The following is a 22625-nucleotide window of genomic DNA, read 5'->3' on the forward strand; positions in this document are numbered from 1 at the left end:
TTCATTACTGTGAAACCCTCTAATTATCCCCATCCAAATGGAAATAATTGCAATTCACTGTATATAAAGATTGGGGATTAAAATAAACTCATTTTGGATGGTTAAAAACAGAAATGATATTTTTACTTGCTTCCCCCTAGCAGTTGAACACGCCCACAACCACCAAATCTTTATTTAGAAATAATAAAGTAATTGTTTAAAATGTTTGGTATATATTTTGCATGTTGTTGCTTGCAGAATTGTAGAGAAAATACTTTCTTCCATGCAGATTTTTTTAGCTGTCAAAAGCTGTGTAATATCTTCTCTTCCTTTAATCAGGTGAACAGGAAGAGACCAATATTTGACAGATATTTTTGTTCATGTGTTGGATCATGTTCAGTTAAATAAATGGATCGTTTTTCATTTTTTCATTCCCTGTAGTGTTTTTAATCCTCAGGCTTAATATAATTAGGGTTGTTTAATTAGATTTTTTCATAGATCTCCTATACTGTGTCATGATTGTGACGGGTTTAAACAGCCCAGTTTTTGAATGAGTATAGTATCAGAGTTTACCAAGCAATTAGCAGTGTAGTAATTAGTAATCTTTTTATTACTAATTTTGAAAGTTTTATATAAAAATTATTAAAATGAAATTAAAGAAAATATAAAAAAAAAAAATAATAATAACTGAATAATTTGGCTGAACTGTTGATTAACATTTCTAGTAAGAATTTATTTTAATTCTTCTTATTCTTCTTATTATTATTATTATTATTATTATTATTTTTATTATTATTAATCATGATAATTATAATAACAACAACAATAATAATTTTTTCTTAACTTTTACCCAGCTGCTGGCTAATCCAAAAAAAATGCTGTAGATATGACCACTGGGTGGCGTTATTCCCTTAGACATTGAAACGTTTTTACAGCTCTCATTAATCAGTACAGCTCTGCTGACTGGTTTTAAATCATTTGAGTTGTATACACTCAGACAACACTCACCCGTATCCACTGGCCATGTTTAGTTTTACCTTTTCAACTTCCTAGAGTAATGTATGAATCTTTATTGCCCCCTGAAGCATCAGAACTGAGATACAGTAATGAGAAATAAACTAAATAATGATGCACAATTACAGGAATTATATTTGGGAAAGGGATAAACAGTGTTCAAGAACAGGTATAAAGGACGCCAACTGATCAGAAATTGTACATTAAATTGTGAAGCACTGAAGCAGGATAAAAAATGATATATATGTCATAAATAGGAAGTGTAAAGACAAATGATGGAGGTGGTGGTTGAGAGAACAAGAGAGAAAGATAGATGTATAGTAAATAAATAAATATATTCTGGTCGTATTTACTTAATTTACTTAAGGCATTTGTGCAATGTAAGGTATGGTGTGTGCATGTTCATTGTGCTGTCTGTATGAATCTGCTCATTCTGCCTTCTCCAGTATGTGTTTGGCTTTGAGCTGCAGGAGAGAAAGACGACCCTTCAAGTCCCCACTAACACTTCCGACTAAGCAAATATTTATTCTAATCTCAGCAGAGCTCCATTTCAGGCCCCGGGGGAACTAAAATCTCATAATGTAATTAAACAGTCAGTCCTGTGCACAACTTCTGCCCTCTTTGCCAGTCAATGATTTTACATGAGCATGAAGGTGACCTGCCTCGGGTGTTAGTTTTTATTTTAATGAAGGCATCGATTTATAATTGATCCAAGTTAAGCAGCCGGCCATGTCATAGACTAACTTTGTTGGAGCCGTTTGTTTAGGCTTGGTGTATAGTGTGTGTCTATGTGTGTGTGTTGTATTCTCTTTTCTACCCAGCAGTAGAAAAGGGAGGGGTTTTTTTCTTCTTCAAAGAGTTAACACTGGAGACTTTCCAGGAAGGCTGGAGCCTCTCATCCTGTGGGTCCTCCCCCCTGTTTCAGTGCTGTGACCTCACTGTTCGACTGGCACTGGTTCAAGAACGCTAAAACACGTGCACACAGCCGCAAACAGACACACATATACGCTATATCAGGCAGGGAGAGTTCAGCTGTCAGCCCAGGGAGTTGAGCTGCGAGAGGGAAAAGGCTAGGGTGGGTGGGGGGATCTTTGGAATAAGAACTGCAAAAGAAAGCGAGAGATAAAGAGGGGGACGCAGGAAATAGCATGAAAATGGAGTGAAGATCAAGAACGCTATGGACCCGCACAATAACACAGGAAGAGCGGTGGCAAGGAGGAAAACCAGTTTTTTTTTTTTTTACACCCCTTCTGCCTGAATGGTGTTAGATCTTTCTGTGAAGCTCTGCATGTCATGCTGCATACGTAAAGCAGTGGGCTGTGCTTGGGGCAAAATAGGCTTACTGCAGGAATCGCATGAAAAGCCGAATTTCAGGAAGAGAATGAAAAAGCATGTGACATGCACAGCTCGGGACAGCAAGCACAGCTCGAGGGATTTGGGCTGGTTTTCTTGACGAGGGATGAATGCTGGAACCAAGAGAGACTTTCAGCGTCGTCAAGGCTTCTGGACTGACTCAAAGGGAGTCGATTACTCATGCGACTTTGGCTTCTTCATTGGTGACTTGTCAGAGACGGGAGCCATGTGCGGTTTCAAGAGGGCATGGACACACGAAAGGAAAAGCTAAAGAGTGCAAGCAGAGGACAAAAGCCCTGAGAAGTGCTAGAAAGCGAAAATCCAAGGGAACTATGAGTTTGCCAACCAACTGTGTCTTTCTCGCTCCTGCTGACCGGGCTTTCAAAGTCCGAAACGGAAACATCTATGGATCTCCATGCGCAGTCAACCGTCCAATCGACATCTTGCAGAAACGCAGGCGGTAAAAACCTAATTTCCTTTTTTTTCAACCAAAGAAACCACAGGATAAAAAAAAATAATGCAATGCATGTGCAGTTCAACGCTGGTAATATCCTTTCACGGAATGTCAAACGTCGGCACCGCATGCTGTGCCGGTTCTGCTTTCTGTGAATGGTGTAATGTAGAAGCTGAGTGTTTGAGGGCACAAACTAAATGCTTTTACACACAGTGCAGCAGGTGATCACAGAAACCAGACACCTTCTTTCCTGTTTAGTTTTTTTTTTACTCTGGACAAGTTGTGCCTGCGCGTTGTTGACTTCGGTATGAATGAAATGTGAAGAAAGGTCTGATTCTGTTTGACAATAAAGTAATAAATGCACCTGATGATTTTGGGCACAATATCTAAAGAAGCGTTCTTTATATAATTCTTGAAGGTCTTTATAGGGTTTCACACCCATACATATGCATAAATGTGTTTAATTATATTAATTACATTTCATAAATATGTTCTTGCTGTACATTATGAATATACTTTGTATAAGGTAATAAAGAAGCTAATAATTTAAGACCTCAGGGACAAGCAGGAAGTGAGACTTATCCTGCCATTTCTAACCAGATTTTACAACCTTGTGTTGTGTCTTCCTCTCCATAGAGTTAAAGTCCATCTGGTCTGCCGTTTTGGATATTCGGTCTGTTGGGTTTCTTTTGATCTCAGACCCTCGAGATTAGCATGGTCTCGATGAACAGATTTATTGATGTAGGCCAAATATTTCTGATGAACACCTGTGTAACTAAACATGATTTTTTTTTTTTAACCCCCAGTCTGCACCCCACACTTACACACTCTCCTTACAGTGTTTACTAAAAGAGGTGTAAAACCTAAGTTGGATGATAAGTGTGTTGTTTAGTACTCAGGTGTTTTTCTTAAAATAGCACTTTAGATTTGTGGCCCAAAAGCAAACCACAAAAAATTAGTTCCCCTGAAATAAATAAAACTAATATGTTCCTTTAATTATGACCTCAGTTCTCACATTTGATTATGCGGAATTTATATATTACATATTGTAGTTTATGTTTCAGAAGAAGAGACACTAGTGCTTTAAATGTGTGTGTGTGTGTGTGTGTGTGTGTGTGTGTGTGTGTGTGTGTGTGTGTGTGTGTGTGTGTGTGTGTGTGTGTATATGTATGCATAGGTTTCTTATAAATACATTTGTGTCATTTCCTGTTGTTGAAGAAGCCTGTGCCCAAGTTGTACAAATATGACACTGAGAGGAGCTATTTGGGAACAGATTCCTTAAGAACTGATTGTAAGTTTTCAATGGCAGGAAACGAATGGAACGAGCACCAGGAATTGTCTTTTTCATTTGCAGTCTGCGTCCGTCCTGATGGAATTTCTTCATTCATGTACATGTGCAGCTTCTTTTTTTTTTTTTTTGCTGCAAACAAGGCCAAAGCTGTGTGCCAACTAACTATTGTACAAAGAGCCATCGACTGAAATCATGCAAGACTATCACAGCATAATATTCCATTTTAAATATATCCAGATGTCTCGTTGAAGTTTGTTTTGTACGTAATAGATAAAACATTATTTCTGATACTTGGACATTAGTCTTTTATCTCTTGCGCATCCAATGCTGCTGTGCTCGTTTATCTCTGATATGAGTGCAAACCGAACCGCTACTGACGTCAGTCCAAGAGCTGTGCATAGTGACACGGGCGTTTGTGGTCACAGCTTTTCTTACCGCCTTTCAAAAAAATAAGTGTGTGTGTGTGTGTGTGTGTGTGTGTGTGTGTGTGTGTGTGTGTGTGTGTGTGTGTGTGAGTAAGTGTTATAGGCATTTTTTTTAATCTACCATTTCATGTAGTCCACTGGTCAAAGACTATGTTTGCCCTGAGTTTTACAGCTAAACTAACAAGAGGACGCTTATGCAAGGTGCAGATTCCTGCAAACGGTTTTACTTTTTTTTTTTTTTGCACACCTTTACTTTTAAAAATCGCGAAATGACAAGTCCTTAGTGACATTGGATTTTAAACCTACATAAACAGTTATAAAGCTTTATTCCAACAGTGCATCAGCTTTCATAATGACTTCTGTTATATCGATGTTACAATGCATTTTTATTACATTATACAATGTATTTGTATTAATATATATATATATATATATATATATATATATATATATATATATATATATATATATATATATATATATATATATATATATATATATATATATATATATATAGAGTACAGACCAAAAGTTTGGACACACCTTCTCATTCATCTTCTCATAAAGAGTTTTCTTTATTTTTATGACTATGAAAATTGTAGATTCACACTGAAGGCATCAAAACTATGAATTAACACATGTGGAATTATATATGGAATTATATACATAACAAAAAAGTGTGAAACAACTGAAAAATGTCATATTCTAGGTTCTTCAAAGTAGCCACCTTTTGCTTTGATTACTGCTTTGCACACTCTTGGCATTCTCTTGATGAGCTTCAAGAGGTAGTCACCTGAAATGGTCTTCCAACAGTTTTAAAGGAGTTCCCAGAGAGATGCTTGGCACTTGTTGGCCCTTTTGCCTTCACTCTGCGGTCCAGCTCACCCCTAAACCATCTCGATTGGGTTCAGGTCCGGTGACTGTGGAGGCCAGGTCATCTGGCGCAGCACCCCATCACTCTCCTTCTTGGTCAAATAGCCCTTGATGCCTTCAGTGTGACTCTACAATTTTCATAGTCATGAAAATAAAGAAAACTCTATGAATGAGAAGGTGTGTCCAAACTTTTGGTCTGTACTGTATATAAACCTTTTTTAGTTAAATGTAGGTCTCACATTATTTATAGTTATGAATACAACTTAAACAAATTATATAATATATAATATAATTTATATATGAAGAGTATATGCTTTCAGAAAAAAAAAATGAGGACAGATTAATGTATCTGTTTTTACAAATATTAATTCAAATACGTTCTATGCAGTACATTTCGTAATGCATTGTATCCTTTGTTATAAAGTGTAATGCACTTGTATAAGTAAGTTCATTGTGAAAATGCATTGCATGATTTTAAATATTGTATCACATGCTATAAGGTTTTCCTGTCAAGTTACTAAAAAGATTCCATGGTGGAATTACGTTGTGGCTCATTCTAGACTAAGATACTTATTAAGTATAATTAAGGCTTTTTTTAAGTACCCTTGCATACTCTCTCTATGTCAGCGTCACATTATGGAGGTGGATAAATGAGATCATATTTGCCTTCAAACTATTTTTTTTTATTATACAAATCTTTTTAAATTCTAAGACAACAGTAATGATAGGTTTATGTTTGTTTCCACCGACTTTAAAAAAGAATCCATTTGGTTTTGAGGTTTGACCTTTTATTTAATCACCATTAAAGTATGTGTCAGAACAATACTGAGTTGCAAACTTTGTTTTCATGACATTTTAATGATCAATCAGCCCAGCCTTTATAGACATTTTATGTAGGTTTGTTTATGTTAGTTGTTATAAAGAGGTTATGGCGGTTTCATGTAGGTTTAGGTGCAATGCTCTTTAAGCAAACATCTGCATCCAGCTTGCTTAATGAATTGTACGTAAAGATTCTATCATGACTTGTATGCTCTTGTTTTGCATTTATAACTAACAATACCTATATTTGGATGTGATCTGATAAGTTGGTGATATGACCTTACAAGATTTTTTTTGGTCAGATGTCATGCCCTGCCTACTTCTTAACTATCTTAGAAGCTATCATGAGTCACCAAAATAGCTTCAATGCACTTTTAATTTATTCAATTATTTTCTTAGAAGGTTTTTTATTGATAAGCAGGCAAGCTAGCTACTGTAAACTAGCTAATGTGTCAGGATTACTGAGCGGATGGGTTATAAATCAGATTTTTAAAAGTTGATCAACTTTGCTGCTAATGCAGGCTAGCTAGCTAATATAGAATAGTCTTTATTTGTCACATATACATTACAGCACGGTGAAATTCATTCTTCGCTTATCCTAGCTTGTCAGAAGCTGGGGTCAGAGCGTAGGGTCGACCATGATACGGCGCCCCTGGAGCACAGAGGGTTAAGTGCCTTGCTCAGGAGCCCAAGAGTGGCAGCTCGGTGATACCGGGGCTTGAACCACCAACCTTCTGAACAGTAACCCAACACCTTAACCACTGAGCTACCACACCTCTCCACCAGGCTAATATGTGCGTGTTTACACGATTACTGAGAGGATTTTTTAATCAAATTTTTAAAATTGTATAATCTTTGCTGCTGATGCAACCCTGCTAGCGAAAATGACTAACCTGACAGGATTTCTAAGTCAGAGTTTTCCTAATGTAACACATTTGCAGATAATGCATACCAGCTAGCTAACCCAATTCCTGAGAAGACACATACATTTATGAGTGTTTATCATCTTTTCTGGTAACCCTAACAAGATGACTAAAATAAACCTGTTGGTGTATTCAAAAAGTTGCTTTGAGTAAAATCATACGCCTACTCCAACGACATTTTACATTTCTAATTTCCTGTTACTCGATGATGGTCTTTATTGATATTAATGCTATCTCTAAACATATATATCAGACAACATAGAGCTACATAACAAAACGTAGAGATAAGGACTAAAGTTGTCTTAGCCACATAACTGTACAGACAAAAGACAGTGCAAACAGACAACACAAGACAGTGTAGGACAGATACACAAAACACAAAATAGCACCACCAGTAAACCTACTGTACTGTATAATGTGTTATACAGTAAAATGTGCAAAAGAGAACTATATACATGAGTGTACTTGTAAATAAGCACAGAAAATGTAAACACAATAGGTTGTGCAAAGTGGCAACAGCAGCAGTCAAGTAGATGTGCAAAACAGCATGTAAACAGTTATAATAAAATAATATAATATGGGTGGTGCCGAAGACATGGATGTGTGTGAATCGAAATGAGTATTGAGTGTGTGTTTGAGTTCAGGTTGTAACAGTTTAGTAATACACAGTTGAGTGAGTGTGTGCGAGTGAGTTTCAGTACCAGTTCAGGTCAGTGTGTTAAGGAGCCTGGTGGCATAAGGGAATGAACTGTTGCATAGCCTTGATGTGAGACCGAATGCTTCAAAACCTCTTTCCTGATGGTAGAGGGTTGTGTGGGGCCGTCCACAATGCAATTAGCTTTGCGGATGAAGCGTGTGATGTATATATGTCCGTGCTAGAGGAGAGAGAGACTCCACTGATCTTCTCTGCTGTCCTCACTATACTCTTTAGGGTCTTGCGATCTGAGACTGTGCTAATACGATACTTGCTAATATGTTCACCTTTTCTTATAAGTGCTTCATTAAAAAGGGAAGTGGTAGAACCTGCTTCACCCCAGGTCCCAATCACTTGTTTATTGAAATGTGCTTATTAAACGCAAATCTGTAGGCCAAATCAAAGGCCAGTCCCCTTTTCCTTCCACTCTTGACTCTTACCCCAGCCTGTGCATTAAGCCTTCATGGCAGGCACTTTGCTACTTAATTGCTTTTGCTCGACAAGTGATGCACGCTGTCCAATTGGGATCAATACTCTGTTCCAAATAAAGCCTGGATCTGCTGAGAGCTTAATCAGTCCCAGCAGTGGGGCTAGTGGAACCGGGAGAGAAGTTGCGCTCTGGACAAGTCCCTGTGTGCTTTTCATTTTGAAGAGCGCTACCCTCAATTATGCCACGCTCGGTGCAACAGCTTTCTCAGACCACCACTGGAGAACGTATTGATTGCGCCATCTTATCAATCCTTTCTTTCTTTATGTAGCCGATACACAGAGGCTAATTATGACTTGTAATTCATTTTTCCATCCTCAGATTTTTCCCATAGTAAGTCAACAAAATGAATTTGTTTTGATGAATATACACTAGAAAAGTCTAGCAGTCTTAGAGGCCCAAACCTGTTCCAGCATGACAGTGCTCCTGTGTATAAAGCAAGCACCATGATGGCATGGAGAAGAATTTCTTGCTAAACACTTACTAATGTTCTCATTGGACCATTATTTCTCTTAAGGTAGATTGAGCAAAACCTTTACAGCCACACTTTAAAATGTAAGAGAAAGCTTTTTCAGATGACTTGAGGTTATTATAACAGAAAAAATTGGGCCAAATCTGCAGTGGGAATTCAAAAAGCACTTGTGGTGTAATGGCCAGGGGTCTTCAAGCCATTAATTATACGGTGTAATAGTATGTACTGGAGGATCTAGCAGCAGATGTCTTTGCTCTGGCATCCTGTCTGTTATTTGTGTATTGGCATATCTTTTTTGGCAGGGAGGATCAATGTATGAGATGACAGAGATTGCCCTAAAGTTATGAATGACATCATTTTGAGGAACACTTTGTGACCATGTCCTGTTTCAGCTGATTATAGTCCATCTTAAATATGTTTTGGTCACAGGCTAACTCTTGGATGTAGTACTTTTTGGTAGATTTTTATAAACGTCTCAGTGCTTTGTTATACTTTGGATCAGATAGTTTATCATTGGTATCTGTAAATCATTTGCAATAAAAAAACATGATATGCTGGAACATATTATTTTGTTTAGAGTCTAAAAGGCCATTTTCTAGCCATGACTCTGTTTTCTTACATTACATGCTTGTTGACACTTGTGCATTGCCTTGAATGTTAACAAATACTGCTGTAGTAATGCTCTTGAACATACTGAACATACTGAACATACCTCACCATACACCATACTTTACACAGAATGTTGAGGAAAAACTAAAAACATATATAGAGAGTCATTAAAAACATATTTTTGGTTAAAGAATCTTAGAGAACAATGGGCATATTGGGTGCTAGAAAAGAATCTAGTAACTCAAAAATTACTCTTTTCAGTCAATCAATATTGATGCTGTATGCAAATGCAAAATGTAAATTTTGTTATCTATGCAAATGTCATAATTTGTTTATTAATAATGAAACCATACTCAACACAGAGGATGAAGACAAAAAATTCTTGTACATTTTTTTAAGTAATTATGCTGTTGTAATTTATGTAATTCACTGAGATTCGGGATGTTTTATTGTGTCTGTAAAGAAAGATGACAGAGATGGCAGAGTGCGCCCCCTGTCTGTTTTCTTTATTTTACACAAGCAGTATTCGTCTTAGTAAGGAAAGGACGTCGTGAATAAACACGTGTTGCTCTGAAGGCTTTAATTTTGCCTCTTTTTATATTTATTTATTAATATTTTTTAATAAAAATGGTCAAACAGAAATGCGCGCTGCATTAATCGTGCATTAATAATATTAGTGCCGTTAAAATGAATTTACGTTAACGCGTTCATTTTGACAGCCCTGATTAATATATTAATACTAAACGAACTTTAAATTTTGTTACCCAATGAATGTATCCAGGCTGCACATCCACCATATAGAACACAAGCAGAGAAAAGAAGATGATGATCAGGAAAGTTTCTGTTCTCGGTCATGTTTACATCGCTGACTCCCTCTGTCTCATCCACGTTACTCCCATACTTCCTGTTGCCTTCAGTCTTGCTCATTGTTAGCTTTGTAAACTAGTCTACGTCTGTAGTGTGTGAGAGCCAGGAGAAAATACACCAGTGATAGACTAAAAAAGCCCCGCAATGACAAGAAATAGGTTGATGCCAGAAAAATCTACTTAAGTACAGTAATGAAGAATTTGTATTAAACTTATTAAACGACCCTGTTGAATGACCATTTAACAAGACACCAAATAAAGCATTTACTTCTGCTAGCTGTCCAAAAATAAATGTGATTTGATTATAAGTACTGAATGGTACATGTTTTAGAAATGTGTATTAGAAAGACAGTCCAGAGCTTTCACAAAAGCCCACTTACACAAACCACCATGATAAAACCTAAGTCTACATTTTTCCCAGGACTAATAATGTTGGATTCCTGCTCAAGTTCTCTTACTTTAGTTTTTCTAAATATTCTTTAATGCTATTTATGGCGTGTCGATTCTAGACTACAGGAATACAATTATACAATATGGTATATTTGTCTACACTAGGCTGCAAAAAAAAAGCTTTACTCACACCTTTAACACAGGAAATATGTCTTCAGATGTGTGACTTCCTGTGATGTGAGGAAAAAAGCTAGACCTAACTAATAATTTTTGCTCTCTAATAGATGAAAAAATATTCATATTACAGTATCTGAATATACAATTACATTAAAAGAACAGTTATTAATGAAGCTTAAAGGTCTGAAGCACTATCCTACAGGCAAACTGTTTGTTTTTTATATTTTCTCACATCAGGTCCTTAAATATCCATTAAAGCTCTGCCATTAGCAACCAAGATGCTAAGAATTGGTAATTGGTATTTTAGTATTCCGGGTTATTTTGTGTAGCTCTGTGGAATATAATCTTAGTGAAGTCCATTTCAGTTTCTGAATGTAACTCAACAAAAGTTCTCAAGCTGTGCTAATAGTCATGCAATTGCTTTGTATCTCTCTTTTGTTCCACATGTTTCATATCTGACTGGCTGCTTCTGCCTGCATGAGAAAAAAGTGCATGCTGCAAGTGTATGTTTTATGTCCAGAGGAAGTCACTAAGAATATATAAAGATCAAAAGTATAATAATAATAATAATTTAGATTAAAACAGTCATTGGTACTCTCTGGAAAAACATAACGTTTCAAGACATGATGCTGTGAAATATTATTCAGTCCACCAAAATAAATAAATAAAATATCTTCCCATTTAATTTCTGAGGTCCATAAGGCTTAAGTAAGGAGACATGATTGCTGGGTGTCATGGGAAGTTAAATCTGTGGAAGTGTGTAAAAAATTGTGGAAGTGCACTCCATGTAATTATCCAATAAGCCAATCAAGTCGCAGCAGCTTGGTTTGAAGATGGACTGAGCACTGATGGGTAATCCATGGTCTTTCTTGTGGATAAACCAAGTGTTTATAGAGGATGAGTACTTGTGTAGTGAATCAAGATTGCGATTGTTTTCACATTCATGTGAATTGAACTGCTACAAGACAAGGCATTGTTGTTTTTTATCTACTTCTCTCTAATATGCAACAGGATTAAAATAGAAGGTTATATTTGTGATGCAGCTGCATGCAGGGATGTATGTAAACTCAGGAGATGCTCTGCATTGCAAATACAATTGTAACCTGCATCACCTGAGTGACTATAAATAGCCTAAGCTTCTGTACAAGTTATTTATAGCCCTCCTGTCAGGGGGACCATGTGACTTTCACTGTTATTCCATGTGTCTTTTCACATCGCAAGGAGACACTGATCAACATTCCATCTAAATGCCATATTAGAATCCCCATGGAAGAGGAAAAGAAAGGTCTTTGAAGAGACTTGATTGCAGGCCAGGAAGCTGCTTTGTCCCCTTTCAGTCGCCTGCTAAATTCTCGCTTGCACCTCAGTTGCCATTCACTTTCTTCAGGAATCAAGTGGCCTCATACAGATCATCACACTGATTAACCTCAGGCACCAGCAGTGGATCATACATGAGAGTTAAAGACACATTAGATGTGTGGTCTCATCATTAATGGAGAAGAAGCACAATGTGACTTTATAGCATTCGAATCAATTAGACTCAAAATGAATGGATTCAGAACATTTACAGTATATAAAGTGATATAAAGTGTACAGTACGAACAAACGTACAGGTGTACAGATTTATCATGCTCTCCAACATGACCCATCCTGGTTTAAAAAAAGGCAGTGTTATGTAACAACAAAATAGGAGCAGCTTTACAAATTCATCAATGTGTTTGTTGTGCAAGTCATTTAATGAATAACTATACTGCATAAAGTATAGAAAGTGAGATCCTAACTTTTTCCGGCTAATATTTGACTTAATGTCTTAACAAGAATATTAACATCTTTTTACCATTTTTGTTCCTTAGTGCTAATGAAAGAACTTCTGTGAAGCCCTTTATCCTAAATATCATGTGGATTTACTAAAAAAAATCATGTTTGCAATAATATCTGTGGGGGTTTTTTTTGTCTCTGTTGCAGTTTTGATGTTGAAAATGGACCATCAGTGGGACGAGCGCTGGACTCCCAGGTCAGCCCGAGCTCCGGCCTGGTCCTGCAGGGTAACTTCCCCCACAGCCAGCGGCGCGAGTCTTTCTTGTACCGCTCCGATTCTGACTTTGACATCTCGCCAAAAGGCATGTCTCGAAATTCCTCCACTGCCAGTGAGCTGTGAGTATTAATACTCTGCTTAGTTCTTTGCTGATGCTTTGCATTGCAATTTGCATTGGGTAATATATAGAAAATATAAAAAAACACTCATATGTCAACAAATAGATATGACTGTTTTATTTTACAGTCGTTCCGTTGTCCTATTCGTCCTCCTTGTTGACATTGAGTTTGACGTCCGTGTCTTTTTTTTTCTTTTTTTTTTTTGCACAAACATCCAAGTGAGGTCATGAGACTCCTTTTGTTTTGTTTTGTTTTGTTTTTTTTTCCTCAAGGGAAGAGGGCTTGAAACAGTGGGAAGTCAGTTGCCTGCCTCGGTGAGATAAGCGTGTGGCAACTCTATTTTTCCTTTAACAAAATTGTTTTTAAAAAACGTGTCTTCCCATCTACTGACATCCCCACCGGTCACCAAGACCCACTCACATGCTCCTTTTCCTCAACTCCGTGTGTCCTAACCAAAAGTCAAGGATGTGTGACCTGAATTTATATGATGCATGCACCTTCACTCTGTCCTAGTTGTACAAAGAATAATTTCTATGTGCATGAACCACCGATGGAACAATACAAGCTTCAGTTTTCATGGCTGATATTCAGATATACCTAAGTTTATTTCAAACATATTGCTAGTTGTACAAATGATCATTGACTTACACTATACTATATTAATACCAGACCAACTAGTGATGTACATTTACGTATAAAAAAAATACTCATGTCTTGTAAACTGAAGTGTTTCAGATATCTCACCTTCACGTCACAGTTTGCTACCGTTCAGTCGGCCTCCTGTAATACTAAATTACTCATGTATAGAACATAAACTCTGCAAGAGGTTGACCTCAGCCAGACAATGTTCTGCATAATCTGTTACCCAAAACAGTATTAAGAACTGACTGCACTATAAAAGATCCGGAACATACTCCAAAATTGGGCTTTGTTCTTATTTACTTTCCCAGAAATGTAAAAAAAAAAAAATTTTCCTCTTGTTTCAGACATGAAGACATGATTGTAACACCGTTTGCACAGGTTAGTGAAATTCTCTTCTGTTTCACTGCAGTGTATCATTGGTTTTAGAGCACATGATACATATAGATGTTTCTCCACATAGGTCCTGGCAAGTTTGCGAACAGTGCGGAGCAACTTTGCCGCACTGACTCATCTGCAGGATCGGGGAAGTTGCAAGTAAGAGAAATTGTCTGGTTTTATTTTATGATGTATCCTTTTTCAGATTCCTACACAATCAAAGGCTTTTCATACATTCATACATATTACTTCCTTTTTTTTCCACCAGAAGGCCATCAGTGAGTAATCCTCCCACTGTGTGCAAGCAGGGTGTACCAGGTCAGTAGATACGCATGAAGTTCTAGATATAAAAGGAAACAGCATATTTTGAAAACAAGCCCACTAAGTTTGAGTAAAAATATTGCACCGTAATTGACCGCAGTGAACTGCACAGCATACAAAAGTGAAAGAATCCTAAAGAGAAGATTGAGTACCGTCAGGTTTTTCACACCTCTGCTCTGTGTGTGAAGCTAAAACACATGCACAACAAGAGCCATTAAATTCATTATATTTAATAAATAATAAATGACATCCATACGTATAATTTAAAGGGCTGCAAAGTATTATTTTCAAATACACTGCTTTAAATAAATAACTCAATATTCTCTTTAACAAGCATTGTAATTTTGAAGTAATAATAAAATCACAAACGAATGAATATAACTTTAAATCATCACTGAATTATAACCATAAATATATTCAGATGCAGTCTCATTGTGAACTGAAATTACAAGACATGCTGAACATGCTGTTTCGTTTCGATTAATATATATATATATATATATATATATATATATATATATATATATATATATATATATATATATATATATATATATTATAATACATATTAAAATTGTTCTTTATTAATGCTGTTTATTATTATTATTATTATTATTATTATTATTAACATTTGTGGGCATCAACAGTTTACACTGTATATATATATATTATATATATATATATATATATATATATATATATATATATATATATATATATATATATATATATATATATATATATATATATATATATATATATATATATAATACATATTAAAATTGTTCTTTATTAATGCTGTTTATTATTATTATTATTATTATTATTATTAACATTTGTGGGCATCAACAGTTTACTTTTTTATTTAAAAAAATGCTGTAATATAACATAATGATATAAGTATAATTATAATATATAAAATTTTATATATCAAAATAAAATAAATCTAATTTTTTATAATGTTTAAATTGAGTAATTGATTATATTGGCACAATTAAATTGATTAAATAAAATTTCATAAATGGAAAATTTCTATTAAATAGTTTACATTTGTTAGAACCCATTTGGGTAATACAGATGTGTATATAAATATATACATTTAATATACATACTATACACACACACACACACACACACACACACACACACACACACACACACACATGGCTTTGTTTCCTCCACAAAGACACTTTAGGAATTCAGAAGTCTTGCATGACTAAGTCCTATATGCCCTGTGATTCACATTAGCATTACAGTGGTGAACCATGTATTCCCATTTCCATTGGAAACCTTATGAAGAGTGTTACTGCTTTAATAAAATACCTAGGAATAGTGATTTACCTTATGTCCCATGCTCAAAGACCATTCTCTTGCAGATGAGGCATGCCAGAAATTGGCTATTGAAACCCTGGAAGAACTTGACTGGTGTCTGGACCAGTTGGAGACCCTGCAAACACGCCACTCAGTCAGCGAGATGGCCTCCAATAAGGTATCATATCCTCTATTTCATTTTCTTCCTACTTTTTTTTTTATTATGGGCATCTGTGAGCTTATGTATGTAAAAAAGGGCATTTAGTGTCTTAGAACCATCATGTGATCCTGCAGTTCACCAATGAGTGACCATTGAACATGCAAGTCTTCACCCTGGAAAGAGTTTGTTAATGGTGAGAATTGGAAATTAGCCTAACTGAAGAAAACATGGGATAAACTTAAACATAAAAAAAGATGAAGTTGGAGGTATTTTTGTTCAGTAAAGACACACCACACATTTTTTTTGTCTTTTTTTTTTTTTTTACATTCATATCGGCTAAAGCCTACACTTTCATGCACCTCATTTGACGTACTGGCAAATTCACACTCACACTTACTCTTTCACACACACTCCCAAGTTTCGTGCTTGGAAATGTGAATGTGCGGCGACATAGAGCTAATGTCATGGAAGCCTACCACTTCACGACGTTTCTGTCTGTAGTACTAAAAATGCTATTTATAGCCCCAGACTAAAAATAGACAGCCTGTATCGTGATCTCAGCTTGTGGCATCCAGTACCACAAAAAAAGTGCATATTATATATGTGTCTAAAAAAATATTGCAATTTATTACATGTATTGAACAACACTTTATTATTTCTTTAACCGTTTTGTGTGGATTCTTCTGAGATCCATTAATGTGTTGAATTGTACACCACTGTTGATAAATTTTTATATATATTTTCTTAAATTCTTTTCTGCCATTTGTGTGTCTGTGAGGTAACATTTTTCACATTTAATCCATTCAGTTTACAAAACATGCTCTACATTTTTATGTAGCAATTCACAAATTCCTGATTTCATTGAACATACTTTTAATATCTTTTTTATCTTTTAATCTCTCGTTCTTATCCTTTCTGCTGCTTTGGATTCTTTTTTTTTTTCTTTTGTAGACCATCACAAACAGAATTACCCTGATTTTTTCTTCATATTTATGCCTCTGCCCATTTCATGCACATTATGTATGCAAAGCACACACATCTCTAACCCCATGTGCATGTAAACACCTCCCTCTGTACACACCAGCCAATCAGATTGGCTCGACCTCTGTTGTCAGGAGTAGCTGATTGGAAGTTCTAGCGCGTGCTGCAATCCGGGGAGGGGGATGTAGCTTGTGGAAGCATCATACTCTCTTATCTTTCTGTATATACACATACTGCCAGAAGACCAGCATTAACATGTGCTGCCTCAATGCAGATACATGGAATTTGTATATTTCTGTTCTGTTTTTTGCTGCATGGAGCAGCCGGACTTATTCAGCTTGGATTACATGTGCTGTCAGACTACAGTGGAATTCTGAGCTGCTAATGATATGATTGCATGCCCTGTTCTATAAAGGATTGTGTTGGATAATACGTTAACACTTGTTCTTCCACAAGATTTGTTTAGTATTAGAGTCTCAGCATGGCTTGTTGCGTGTTCTTATGTCACGGATGCCACTTTCGCTCTAATAAGTCAGAAGTGAATAATGGTAAGTCGACTCGTCATTATACTTGTGCCACCTTTTCTAATATGAGATGCAAGGTTAGAAATAGAAAGTATAGTAAGTAAAAAAGACTTTCATGAGTTATGAGTTTGGATACATGTGTAATCATATATCAGGGGCGTTTGTAACGCAATTATTCAATCAGCCAATTATGTGGCATCAGCACAGTGCATTAAATCCTGCACATGCAGGTCAAGATGTTCGAAAACAAGGACCAAAATTCTTTGGAGTGACAAGAAGGCTATGGTAACTCTTTACTTGACTGGTGAGCAGAAAATCATCTCGGTAAAAATAAAACGTGGATGACTAAAACAACAGAAAACCGCATCAGATCCAACTGTTTTCTGTACATTAACATGACATAAGAACATAAATTTGAGGCTACAGTGTGAACAGAACACAGTTAAAGACTGAGAAAAGACCAGCCAATGTTTCTTTTTTTTTATGTTGGAGGGTCTAGGGTATAGAAATCCATGCTTGTACGTGTGTGCATCAGTGACTGCGTGCGTGCATGTGCGTTTTGGCCTCACTTGACTTTTCTTTCATAGTACACTTGCCTGATTACATAACAGTCTCTGCAGAGATGCAGGCATCTTGTTGATTTCATTGAGCAGTTAACGTCCTCTCAAATGCCCGTATTGTCTGAATGGAGGGTCCTGTTTTCACACAAAGCTGCTGCTATTGTTTACCTGCGTTGCCACTGCAACTGCAAAACATTCATGTGTGTTAAGTGGTATGGTGTTTCCAAGAGTGCCACTGAAAACCGCATCAGATCCAACTCAGTTAAACAAGTCCAGACCTGAGGGTCAAAAATTTAATCATACTCTACATAAAGAATGTGTGGCTCGAATTCCTGTTTCTGTATTAAGGAATTTGTGAGTGCTTTTAATTTATTAACGCTCGGGCAATTTAGTCGACATTCGATTCAAGGTGGTTCTAGGAGAACTGAACCTGAAATAAGTGACCCTGTGATCAGAACATCAGTGTTGAAGTTTTGAAGACCAAATGAAATATCTTGAGATATTTTTGCCAATTTCCTAACTGGTGCACGAGCCATTCCCTAGCACTTTTGGCTGCATAGTAAAATGTCATTCCTTCACAATATATCTTCTTCAAAGCCCTCAGAAAATATATTTATACTTTTTGAAATTGTACCACCTCTAGATGGCACCGGAGATGCCTACCTACAGTATGTCCTCTATGTGTCTCATTATGGCTTAAGTTGCATGTTTAGAACACACAATGATCATGCATACAATTTAAATAAAATGGCATTATTATTATTATTACATTTCAACCTTATACAGTTGGTAAAGTACACAAATTAAACGAGGTTCCTCCAGGAGAATTGTGCTGCATAAAACATAATTAAACACTAGACGACACAAAACTAACTAGAACAAGCAGACAGTTGATGGTTTAGCAGAGATTATTTGTGTAGAAATTGCAATAAAAGTTGTCATTTGAATGTGTGTGTGTGTGTGTGTGTGTGTGTGTGTGTGTGTGTGTGTGTGTGTGTGTGTGTGTGTTCAGTCCACTCTCTTTTTGTTGACTTTAATGTCAACATTGTGACAGGGTTTTTAGTAGGTTCCAGACCACCCATTTTAAACAAATGCACTTGCCATTAGGCTTAAAAAAAAATCTGCTAGAAAATGACTACTGAATAAAAAAAAGTTGTTTTTTACGTTTGCATGTCAAATGTAGTGTGTCAGGTACTAAAAAGAAAGAAACCATAAGAAAAAAATTTTTACCCTCCAGATAAGTACTGATAACACCGATGTAATCATAGTATTTATAGTATTTATGAAAGCAGTTGATGGCATATGAGCTGTAACACATTAGCCTAAAGTTTTTTATTTTTTTCTGTAACTTCACACCCTGTCACATACCTTACATAACCCTTGTGATTTATTATTTTACATGGTTTTTATTTCTGTTTCTAATTTATTGTACTTGGGAGTTATCTGAAATAATAATCACAGTAATTGCTGATAACTGATTCATTGTGTGTGTGTCCTGTGTGCAGTTTAAAAGAATGCTGAACCGTGAACTTACTCAGCTCTCAGAGACGAGCCGCTCGGGAAACCAAGTGTCCGAGTTCATAGCAAGCACATTTTTAGGTAAGTCAGCATGTAAGACACTGAACATCATACACGAATCGTTTATTCGAAAATCAGGGTTTCAGATAAAAAACATTTGTGTGAATGGATTTATGTGTGAATGGTTTTGAATGCATTGATTGAATGTCCCCTGGTGGTCTAGTGGTTAAGATGCAGCGCTCCCACGGCTGCGACCCGGGTTCGATTCCCGGTCAGGGAACCATCCCCAGCCACTCTTAGTGCCGGTCCCAAGCCCGGATAAATTGGGGAGGGTTGCGTTAGGAAGGGCATCCAGCGTAAAAACATGTGCCAAATCAAACGTGCGGAGGATCCGCTGTGGCGACCCCTAACGGGAGAAGCCGAAAAGAAAGATTGAATGAATAATAAAAACAGCTTTATAAATGGGTGTTTGCTCTGAGTGTAACAGTGAAGTAGCATTGAAATTATGTAGATGGAGAAAACAAAAGAAAAGTTGGAAACAATCCTAAACACATTGCCTGTTGTTGCTATGGGGACTACAGTATTGCTATTGGGCTGTGTTGTGTGTGTAGCGTGGGTTTAAGTAACGTTGTGATAAACAGGACCCGGCGCTGAAAAATGAGCATCTGTACATAATGTGATAGGATATTTGATAAATAAAACCCTCTTAGTCATTTCAAGGTACTACATTGATATTAATATTATTTGGTTTAATAAGGAGTAATATATATATATATATATATATATATATATATATATATATATATATATATATATATATATATATATATATATGTATGTTTGATTAAGCACACAAACTATTGTTGTATATTCGCTTTGGTGTGTAGAGAAACCACACGATGTGGAGATTCTGTCTCCACCACTCAAGGAGAAGGAGAAGAAGCGGCGTCCCATGTCTCAAATCAGTGGAGTTAAGAAGTTGACGCACAGCCCGAGCCTGGCCCCCAGTCGCATCCCTCGATTTGGGGTCAACACTGAGCACGAGAGCCTGCTAGCGAAAGTCAGTCCATTCACACACATAAAAACTAAATGAGGGATTTAAGACAAAGTAATTAGTAGTACTTTACCAGTTATAAACTCATATGCCTTCTTTGTCTCCAGTTATGGTGATCAGTATCTGCCATGACCAAGATATTTTGTTTAATGTCATTCCCTTTTATGTCATATGCCTTTAAACATAAAGTTTAGATTAGAGTTTTTACTAGTAAAATGTTATATTACTATAAATGCTGTTATGACTTGTTAATGCTTGAGTTTATAACAGCATCATAAAGTTATTACATTTGTCATAAATTTTGCCATAACATACATCCTGACTAGAGTGCCCTTTTTTAACAAAGTTTAGTGTTACAGCAGTAGATTACATCCTAGGAACAATCGCAAAAATGCATGAACAAATTTCATTCATCCATATCAATATATAGAACTGGAAAACATAACTAAATGTTTTGAGACTTCCTTGATCAACTAAAACCAGTGGTAAAATTGTTGCAATGAAGTTACCTGTATTTTATCTAGTTTTATTTATTTATAATTTTTTATTTATTTTATTATTATTATTATTTTTTTTTGCATTCATTTTTTGACTACATTTTAATGCGTACTATATTATTCATTAAATTTCAGAACAACATAGACTTCCTTGTTATTTTAAAGTGAATTTGTAAGTTAAATGCAAACCTGCTATAGACCTGAAGCGTAACCCCAAGGTTTTCACCAGCGTTTTTTTGCCTGATGCTCAGGAGACTGGAACACTGAATCACATAAATGATTAAAATATAATTCTCACATTTGATACTTAAGTCCATTCAAAAGCAAATACAGACGGCAGTGTGTGTGAGGTGTGTGTGTGGTCAATGGTGTGCTGGTCGCTATGTGTGTCTTCAGTATCAACAGAGTGTAATTAACAATTAGGACAAATATCGAGATATTCTCCACCAAGGTCATCATGGCACTGTTATATCATTCAAATAACACTAATTTCTATGCCATGATATGTGTATAACAGTAATAAATTATTCTTATGACATGTTACAGTCCTATCAAATAGACTTGACCAATCGCAATACTTTTGCTTAATAAGCTATAATGAAGCTGATACAAAATGCATGCATGATGAAGGATTTAATTTAAACACAGACTTTTTTAATTCTAGGAAATAGAAGACATCAATCGCTGGGGCCTTGATATCTTTAAAATAGCTGAGCATTCAGGGAATCGGCCACTAACAGTTATAATGTACACAATATTCCAGGTATGAAACTTTACTCTTCCCTGAGTACCTTGACTGACTGCTCTATACATAGTGACAGTGTATATTATTACATCACTGTGTCATCGTTTTCTTCTAGGAACGAGACCTCCTGAAGGGCTTTAAGATCCCAGTGGACACATTTATCACCTTCATGATGACATTAGAGGGCCACTACCACGCTGATGTCGCCTATCACAATAACATCCATGCTGCTGACGTAGTGCAATCCACACATGTGCTTCTCTCCTCACCTGCTTTAGAGGTTCCGTTCAGCTCTTATTCCTGAGCAAACTAAAAGAGATGAGATTTTAGCAGTGAATAATAATAATAATAATAATAATAATAATAATAATAACAATAAGCATTAACTTGATCTTTATTCCAGGATGTCTTCACCGACCTTGAAATCATGGCTGCTTTGTTCGCGAGTGCCATACATGATGTTGATCATCCTGGAGTGTCAAACCAATTCCTCATTAACACCAGTACGTTTCTGCACAATTACTTCCAAATACATTATTCATAATCAGGTATATAAGTTTCGGTCAAAATACTCTGTTCTGATTGGCTGGAAGGTTGAACTGTTGACAGCACAGGTAGTAGTGGTCAGTTTAATCTCTGTTCTATATTAATACCGTGACATATAAGAACTAGGTAGCTCAGTGGTTTAACTTCTAATCAGAAGGTCGTGAGTTCCAATCCAAGCACCACCAAGCTGCCACTGCTGGGCCCTTGGGTAAGGCCCTCATCCCTCAACTGATATAGTTGTATAAATGAGACAATAGTAAATCTCTTTGAAAAAGGGTCTGCCACAATTCTATAAGTGTAAATGCAAATATAAACAACTACAAAGTAAGACAGCTATTTTAAACATTTCCTAATGACCTTATATAATGTGACTTCTGTGTGTCATTTTTAACTTATTTGGTGAAAATGGTC

General features: G+C 36.2%; 1 protein-coding gene across 12 annotated transcripts in view; it reads left to right on the top strand.

Moving 5' to 3' along the window:
• The window catches only part of LOC310735591 (3',5'-cyclic-AMP phosphodiesterase 4D-like), an 83838-nt gene that overhangs the window by 55742 nt on the left and 5471 nt on the right, over positions 1 to 22625 (top strand). For 5 of the 12 annotated variants that reach the window (XM_083558508.1, XM_083558509.1, XM_083558511.1 and 2 more), the window contains 11 exons: positions 12792 to 12980; positions 13253 to 13294; positions 13967 to 14000; positions 14083 to 14156; positions 14266 to 14315; positions 15695 to 15807; positions 19360 to 19453; positions 20260 to 20432; positions 21588 to 21686; positions 21784 to 21948; positions 22072 to 22171. In XM_083558508.1, the coding sequence (XP_083414634.1) occupies positions 12792 to 12980; positions 13253 to 13294; positions 13967 to 14000; positions 14083 to 14156; positions 14266 to 14315; positions 15695 to 15807; positions 19360 to 19453; positions 20260 to 20432; positions 21588 to 21686; positions 21784 to 21948; positions 22072 to 22171 (1133 nt within the window). Of the gene's footprint in view, positions 1 to 1946; positions 2807 to 12791; positions 12981 to 13252; positions 13295 to 13966; positions 14001 to 14082; positions 14157 to 14265; positions 14316 to 15694; positions 15808 to 16786; positions 17319 to 19359; positions 19454 to 20259; positions 20433 to 21587; positions 21687 to 21783; positions 21949 to 22071; positions 22172 to 22625 lie in introns of those variants that run through there. The other 7 variants (XM_083558512.1, XM_083558514.1, XM_083558513.1 and 4 more) reach the window with 4 other exon arrangements.

The sequence above is a fragment of the Silurus aristotelis genome (assembly GCF_946808225.1).
Source record: "Silurus aristotelis genome assembly, chromosome: 13".
NCBI classification, from domain to species: domain Eukaryota; kingdom Metazoa; phylum Chordata; class Actinopteri; order Siluriformes; family Siluridae; genus Silurus; species Silurus aristotelis.